At 51.6% G+C, this 8457-nt stretch overlaps 1 protein-coding gene across 1 annotated transcript in view; it reads right to left on the reverse strand.

Annotated features, from left to right (window-relative positions):
• Ddx27 (DEAD (Asp-Glu-Ala-Asp) box polypeptide 27) overlaps positions 1–8457 on the reverse strand; it is a 49558-nt gene that overhangs the window by 6856 nt on the left and 34245 nt on the right. Inside the window, exons 3-12 of the mRNA XM_013024376.1 lie at positions 7674–7733; positions 7085–7247; positions 6275–6318; positions 6084–6170; positions 4603–4708; positions 3635–3808; positions 2451–2601; positions 1258–1357; positions 981–1122; positions 185–338 (exon numbers count right to left, since the gene is read on the reverse strand). Coding sequence (XP_012879830.1) covers positions 185–338; positions 981–1122; positions 1258–1357; positions 2451–2601; positions 3635–3808; positions 4603–4708; positions 6084–6170; positions 6275–6318; positions 7085–7247; positions 7674–7733 — 1181 coding nt within the window. The remainder of the gene's footprint in view (positions 1–184; positions 339–980; positions 1123–1257; positions 1358–2450; positions 2602–3634; positions 3809–4602; positions 4709–6083; positions 6171–6274; positions 6319–7084; positions 7248–7673; positions 7734–8457) is intronic.

Genomic DNA, 8457 nt, shown 5'->3' on the forward strand with positions numbered 1-8457 from the left:
ATCCTCAGATCTCAGCTTTTGAGATCTAGGATTCCAGGCGTGAGCCACCGGCGCCCGGCTTCCACTCAACTGTTTAAGACAGTATCAAGGCAGCTATATCCCCTCTACAGCTCTAGCCTAATGCCCAGGCACCTATTTCCCCACAGTGAAGGTGGGGGAGCTGTAGCCCCACCCCAAACAGTACCGGAGCGCCTCCAGCCGCTGCGTCTGAGACAAGTTGCCGTGGAGCTCGCCCACCTGCAGGCCTAGGAGCCCGAGCAGGATGTGCATGCGGTGCGCCTGCTTCTTGGTCTGGGTGAACAGCATCACGTGGTCAGGGAAGGTTCTCGTCAGCAGAGCTGGAGGGGAGAAGAGTTGAGCCAGCACTGGGCAGACGGGCCCAGCCCTGCTCCGAGGAGCTCCCACGCAAGGGCAAAGCCAATCCCCGAGGTGGCAAATGTCTTGACTATGGAAAGGAGGGTAGGAGCAGTGAGCGACGGCTTCTCTGAAGATGGGACTACGCTGATGACAAGGCAGGATAGCTACAAGAAGATCAAGGGGAAGAGGCCAGGCACAAGAAAGCAAATGTTGAGGAGGCAGAGGCAGGAATGAGCTTGATGGGGCAAGGCAGAGCAGGCTGAGATGGTGTGATCTGGGCACCTGCTACGGACTCTGGTGGGATGCCATCCCAGGAAGTGAAGGGAGAACAAGTGCATGGAAGGATCTGCAGTGTGAAGAAAGGAACAGAGGGCCATGCAGAAGCGGGACGAGCAAGGAGCTGAGGCAACCGTCCAGGCAACACACTGCACAACGGGCATGCGCGGTGACTGGCAGTGAGTGGGGGGGGGGGGGGAGTGAGCAAGGACTCCAGGAGAGTGATGGCGTGGCTGAATGGCGTTGAGGCTCAGTGAGACTGAATACAGGAGGCAAGAGGGCACAAGCCAAGGGCTCTCATGTGCAGACTCCTGCAGCCAAGGGCCCAGGCCTGCCCTGAGGTTCACCTGCCACAATGGCTTCCCGATCCCCTTCTCGGTTAGGCCGGATCCGTATGAATTCTTGCCGCAGGAAGGGAGCCACATCTGTGTTGCTGTTCACAAATATCCGAACGGGATTCTTCAAGGAGACCGACGCCAGATCTTTCACCTGCAGAGCACAAAGCCCCAGATGCTCAGCTCTGTGTGAGGACGTAGGGAAGGAGGCCACAGGGCTGGCCAGAAAGTGGGGAGAGCCTCATCAGACCCCCGTGCACACCCGACCCACCGCCGCACCAGAGCCCACCTCATCTGTCATGGTGGCCGAGAAGAGCATGGTCTGGCGGTGATGTGAGCACATACGGATAATCTCCTTCATCTGCTCCTCGAAGTACTCATCCAGCATCCTGTGGGCACAGAGGCAGTGTGTGTGGTGAGGACCAGGGATCCACATTGACCCATGGCTGCTGTCACAGGCTGCCCTGCACTGAGGACTCTTCTACTTTATTTATGATGATGTTTACTGTAATTCTACCCTCTCTCCAACAAGACTCATCAAGAATCATTATGCCACATTGTCTGCCTCCTTGTGTGTGGCGCCATCTGTAAGGCAGGTGTCAGATACCTCACCCCAAATGTCCCCGCACACACTGGAGGACGACAACGTCATCATCACACCTGAGACAGGTCAGTGTGAGAGCAGGCCATACCCCAACTCCCTCAACCCAGACAATGACATGGAATAACTGGAACTCCTGAGTGGGAACTATCTCCTCTAGAAGATCCTCCTCAGCCTTGTTCACACCCTGGCTCTCCTCTCATGGCTTTGTAATCCTAGCTGTTCAGTCTGGGTAGGAAAGTCCATGAGACTCATATATCCAATGAACCACCAGAAAACCAGAAATAGAGCTATGGCTCAAAGTGGTAGAGTGCTAGCCTTGAGCATAAGAGCTCAGGGACAGCAAAGAGGCTCAGAGTTCAAGCCCCATAACTGGAAAGGCATGAGGGTCAGAGGCTTGTGAAGGCCTGTCTGGTCTTGATGCTCCCTTGTGCGTGACACTTAGCCTGCTCTGAGCTGACTGCACCCACCCCAACCCCACATCCAGCATGAGTCCCGCTCACCCAGCTCAGACATGCAAGAGGTGAGCACAAGGTACACACGAGAGAAGTAGAGGGAAGGGGCGGCGGGACAGAGGGATGGAGCTAAGAGGGCACCCCGATCCTGGGGGTGGCACCTCACCACAGAGAGGCGGTGACTGTCCTTGTCTCTGGGTACAAACCAGACAAGGTTGAGACCTCAGGGACCATTGCATATCTCAGAAAGTGGCAGAACCCACGCTTGACCTCGCTTGTCTTAACCCTCTTGCAGAAAGAGAAAACGGGCCACAAAATGGGACTCAACCTGCCCAGAGGCCCATGTGGGTGGTGAAGCAGATCACACACAGGCTGAGAGCCACAGGAAGCAGGGGGCAGCTCCCAAGTCTGACGCTTCAGGCGCACCTGTCGGCCTCATCCAGGATGAGCACCTCGATGCTGCTGAGGTGGAAGGAGGGACAGTTGTGGAGGTGATCGATGAGCCGGCCTGGGGTGGCGATGAGTACATCGGGGGCTGCCCGCAGCGCCGCTTCCTGAGACTTCACATCCAGGCCTCCTGCAAAGGGAGCAAGTGTCCAGGCAGCCATCAGAGCTGACTGAACACACACCACCAGCCTTGGGCTCATGCCACGTGCCCAAGAACAGGACAGACTGGCCTACGTGGGTTTTAAACGCATCGAGATTTCAGAAGAGAATGACCACAAAATCCAGGGACCGGAAGCAGCTACCTCTGCACATGACTAGTCACCTTCAACTCCTGATGGCATAAGAGGGTAAGACCCAGGAGAGATACCACGTAACCTATAGAATTCTGCCCCAAATAATAGCTGACTCATTTTTTGTGCCTTCTTTTTTTTGTCAGTCATGGGGCTTGAACTCTGGGCCTGGGCACTGTCCCTACACACTTCAGCTCAAGGCAGGCACTCTAGTGCTTAAGCCATAGCGCCACTTTCTGGTTTTCTAGTGGGTTATTGGAGATAGGAGTCTTACAGACTTTCCTGCCCGGGCTGGCTTTGAGCCATGATCCTCAGAGGTCAGCCTCCTGAGTACTAGGATTACCAGCATGAGCCACGGTTGTCCGGCTAGCTGACTCATTTTTTATGTCAGGAAGAAATGCAATCCTAAATGGGTTTAATACCAGGAAATGTTTTCATAGTTCTATTGATTCTGTGGTTGTTGTGAGTCTTGAACTCTGGGCCTGAGTGCTGTCCCGGAGCTCTTCTGCTCAAGGGTAGTGCTCTACCACTTGAGCCATAGCGCCACTTCTGGTTTTCTGGAAGTGTTTTCTGGGTAAGTAGAGGTAAAAGTCTCACTTTTCTGCCGGAGCTGGCTTTGAACCGCGATCCTCAGATCTCATCCTCCTGAGTAGCTAGGATTACGGGTGTGAGCCACCAGCACTGGACAAATTTTCCTATTTTTAAAGTTTCATTTTTCAAGACTGTCTCACTGAAGTCTACACACACACATTCCCTGCAGCCTTCTTGTCTACTATGGAAATGACAACCCATTTCTAAGTTGATTCCATCAATACGAGGCCTCTCCTGATATCCATCATCATCACATCTCAAGCCTGGGGGCCAGAAACTCACCCACAGCCAGGCAGGTGGTGATACTGCAGAACTGAGCCAGCTGCCTAGTGACTGAGTGGACCTGGATGCCCAGCTCGCGGGTGGGAACCAGCACCAGCACACGGGTGACGGGGGCCTGGCGGGGTTTGTAGATGAGACGCTCCAAGACAGGGAGGGCGAAGGCTGCCGTTTTACCTGGAGGGAGCAACGGGATGAGGGGGAAAGGTGAGAATCTCCACCTGAGCATGGGAAACCCTCATGTCTGCCCAGAGTGAGACAACTTAGTGTGCCTTCAAACACCATCTAGGAAAGAATACATCTCACCAACAAGTTGTATAGTTCATTTTCAATGTAGTGTCCAGCGAGTACCATTGTTGTATTTGTTCATCACCCCCCCTTTTTTTTTGGTCAAATGTGGAGCTTGAACTCTGAACCCTGGGTGCTGTCCCTGAGCTCTTCAGCTCAAGGCCAGCATTCTACCACTTGAGCCACACTGTCACTTCCAGTTTTCTGGTGGTTAACTGGAGATAAGCGTCTCATGGACTTTCCTGCCTGGGCTGGTTTTGAACCACAATCCTCAGATCCTAGCCTCCTAAGTGGCTAGGATTACAGGCGTGAGCCATTGGCGCCCAGTTTGTTTACCCTTTGTCCCTCTATTTCTGTTTGCCCTTACATTCCCAAAGACATCTAAATGAGCAAACAGAACAAAAAAGAAAGAAAACACAATAGCTAAAAAAAAAAACAACTCATTTTCATTTCCTGAAATTCATTTCAATAGACATTATTTCGTATGATCAGATGCACACAGACATTTTACCTATCTGTTCCTCTCCTAAGAGTGTCCTCCTTTGGTCTCACTGTGTGTGAATGGCTAGGGACCTGTATAATTTACTAAGCCAAGTCTGTTTAGGGAGCGGGCCTTTTGTTAAGTCAACCTGGAGCCCTTCTGTGGGAGTGGCGCTGTCACGCGCCCGGTCCGCCGCTCTCACCTGTCCCGGTGGCTGCACATGCGCAGATGTCTTTCCCTAGCAGACCTACGGGAATGCAGGCTTTCTGGATAGGGGTGGGCTGCTTGAAGCCCATGGCTGTAATGGCCTAAGGAGAAAAGACAAGCGAATCTAAGTAGGCAGTGAGGAGTTGAACAAGGAGAAAACCCAGTGGTGGCCAGGTAAGCAGTAACCCTCAGTGCTCCCTGGCATCCATTCACCCACTTGAACTGAGGGACCTGGCACAAGGCACTACTCGAGCACTCAGAACAGAGCAGGAAGCAAAAGAAAAGCCCTGCCTCTCCAAAGAATCTCATAGTCGAGTAGAAAGAAACAGACTAAGGGCTGGGAAGGTGGCTCAGTGGTAGAGCGCTTGCCTTGCATACCTGAGGCCCTGGGTTCCATTCCCCAGCACCACACAAGCAAAAAGGAAAAAAACCGGAAGTGGCGCTGTGGCTCAAGTGGTAGAGCGCTAGCCTTGAGCTGAAGAGCTGAGGGACAGCGCCCAGGCCCAGAGTTCAGGCCCCACGACGGACCCCCCCCCCCCCAAAAAAAAAGAAACAGACTGAAGGGCAGACACAGTGGCTTATGACTACAGAGGAGAAGAGATCAAGAGCATCTCAGTGTGCAGCCAGCCTTGGAAAACTGTTAGATATCATCCCAACTAACAAGCAAGTTGTGCTGGTGTGGAAGGGAGGCTTCGGTCACCGAAGCCACACAGGAAAGATCAAGGACCAAGCTGGTCCAGAGGAGAAAAAATAACTAAATCAAAAATGATTGCAAGCATGAGTCAAGTGGTAGACCCCTGCTTAGCAAGTGCAAGGCCCTAAATTCAAAACCGTCCATATTGCCAAAAAACAAGACAGATCAAAAGATAAACATCTGTCACATGGCGATAAATGCTATCAACAAAAAGTGCAGAAATGAAGTCAGCAGGAAAGGGGAAGGTGCCACTGATCCCCAAGACTGAGTACCCCAACTGACTCCTGGAAGAGGAATCTTCCAGAGGCAACAGCAAGTACAAAGGCCCTGAGGAAGAAGATGCCTGATCTGTCTGAGGGCCAGCAAGGGCGGTGTGAGAAGGGAGGAATGGGAGCTAAGGGACGTCCTGGAAGGGACTCCACTATTTTATTTATTTTGGTCCGTTGTGGGCTTGAACTCTGGGCCTGGGCGCTGTCCCTCAGCTCTTCAGCTGAAGGTGAGTGCTCTACCACTTGAGCCACAGCGCCACTTCCTGTTTTCTGAGTGGTTTCTTGGAGATAAGAGTCTCACAGACTTTCCTGCCAGGGCTGGCTTTGAACTGTGATCCTCAGATCTCAGCTTCCTGAGTAGCTAGGCTTACAGGCGTGAGCCAATGGCACCTGGCTAAGAACTCTACTTTTAACCCAAGTAAATGTGGAAGCCACAAGGGCTCTGGAAGCTGAGAGGACAACAGAGGTGAAGGAGGCAAAATGGGGAACAGGGAGCCTAGATGGGGTCACTACCTTCAGAAGAGGCCGGGACAGGTTCATGTCCTGGAAGGAGAGGCTTTCGTCGTACTGAGAGGCATCTTCAAAGAATCCTCCTGCTTCCTACGCAAGCAGTCAAAAGACAGACCAGGACAAGGCAGTGAAGCAAACCAGTAACCTTAAAAGCCTTTCCCGTTACTGAAACAGATTCACAAGCCCACACTCACCTGTCCCTTCTTCTTCCTCTTCCGCTCCTTTACTTTGAGTGTATCTACCAAGAAACAGAGCAAGGATGGTGGGTCACACTGCTGGGCACCTGTTTTAAGGCCTCTAATGAGGACTGACTCACTGAGCCTCAAAGCAACCTACAAGGGGCTTCTGACCCGGCCTTTGGTACTGCCAGGATTCTATAGCCACAAGGGTCAGTCAGACAGGAAGGAAATTGGCAGGTATGTTCCAGGGACCAGGTATTTGACACTGTACTATGTTACTACTTAACAATTCTTCATGACTTCTTCCAGAAAGAAAAAAAAAAAAATACTGAAAGCCAGGTTCCAGTGAATCACACCTGACATCCTAGCTACTCAGGAGGCTAAGTAAGATCTAAGGATTGTGGTTCAAAGACAACCAAGGCAGGAAAATCTACAAAACTCCTATCTCCAATTAACCACACCCACACCCATACCCACCCATCCACACAAACAGCTAGAGTGGAGTTGTAGCTCAAGTGGTCAAGTGCCAGCTTTGAATAAAAAGCTAAGGGAGAGTGTGAGATCCTGAGTCCAAGCCCCAGTACCACCACACACAAACACAAAGAAATACTGAACACTACTCCACAGTTGAATAGATGAGCCTGGTACTTGTGTGCACTGCCTGCAAAGTGTGACAAGCAGACACAGCCCCTAAGAGGGAAGCCAAGGCAGAAAAGAGTCACAGCACAGAAGAGAGACACTCCATGCAGAGGAGGCAGCAATGGTCACAAGATGAAGACACAGACTTTCCTTCCTGGCTAAGTCTGACCCCAGGGCAGTACGTACCTGCTTTGGTGAGGACTTTCTCGTCAGCGGAGGAGTAGTCAGTCTCTGACTCTTCATCGGCAGAGTCTTCATCCTTTCCCCCTTCCCCGTCCTCCTGCTCCTCTAGGCCACCGCCCACCCCAGCTTCTTTCTCCTCTGACTTCCCAGACTTGACTTCTTTCTCCTGGGAAATGAATTTAAATAAAGATTGGATAGCCAGGCACTGGTAGCTCATGCCTATAATCCTAACTATTCCAGAGGCTGAAATTTGAAGATAGTTCAAAGCCAGCCCAGGCAGAAAGGTCTGTGAGACTCTTCACTCCAATTAACCTAGAACTAGAGATGTGGCTCAAGAGGTTAAAAAAAAAAATAACTAAGGGAGAGAACAAGGCCCTAAGTTCAAGCCTCAGTACTAGCTGCCCAACAATAAATGTAAAAGAAAAAAGAAGGCAGGCACTAGGCAGGTTGGGCAGGCAGGCTACAAATCAGGCAGTGTGAATGGTAAGCTCCTAGAGAGAAGGCCCTGCCCTGCCAACCTCCGATTGGGCTTAAAGGGAACTGGCAGGGGTGGTTCAGGGTCCCGACCCGAAGCAGGTCCTGCCTTTCTCACCTCTGCTTTCCTTTTCTTCCGCACCTTCTCAATCTTCTCATCTAATGTGGTGGCTGCTCTCTGCATTTAACAACAGAAGAAAAAGAAATACAGTCAGAGTTGGGCCCTGGGGGCTCCTGCATGTAATCCAAGCTACTCGGGAGGCTGAGATGTGAGGATTGAGATTCAAAGCCAGCCCTGGTAGGAAAGTCACGAGACTCTAATCTCCAATGAACCACCAGGAAACCGGAAGTGTCACTGTGGCTCTAAGTGATAGACATTAGCCTTGAGCATCAAAGAGTTCGAAGGACATTGCCCAAGCCCTGAGTTCAAGCCCCATGATAGACATACCAAAAATAGCCCAAAACTTTTTTTTTGGGGGGGGGTTGGTCATGGGGCTTCAACTCTGGGCCTGGGCGCTGTCCCTCAGCTCTTCAGCTCAAGGCTAGCGCTCTACCACTGGAGCCACAGAGCCATTTCTGGCCTTTTCTGTTTATGTGGTGCTGAGGAATCGAACCCAGGGCCTCATGCTTGCAAGGCATGCACTCTACCACTGAGCTACCTTCTAAGCCCCATAATCACACATTTTAGAAGGTAGTTACTATTTAATTTTTTTTTTTTTTTGGTCGTGGGGCCTGAACTCTGGGCCTGGGCGCTGTCCCTCAGCTCTTCAGCTCAAGGTTAGTGCTCTACATTTGAGCCATAGCACTACTTCCAGCTTTTTCTGTTTATGTGGTGCTGAGGAATCGAACCCAGGGCCTCATGCATGCAAGGCAAGCACTCTACCACTGAGCCACCTTCCCAG

This window comes from Dipodomys ordii, unplaced genomic scaffold (assembly GCF_000151885.1).
Source record: "Dipodomys ordii isolate 6190 unplaced genomic scaffold, Dord_2.0 Scaffold75, whole genome shotgun sequence".
NCBI lineage: Eukaryota > Metazoa > Chordata > Mammalia > Rodentia > Heteromyidae > Dipodomys > Dipodomys ordii.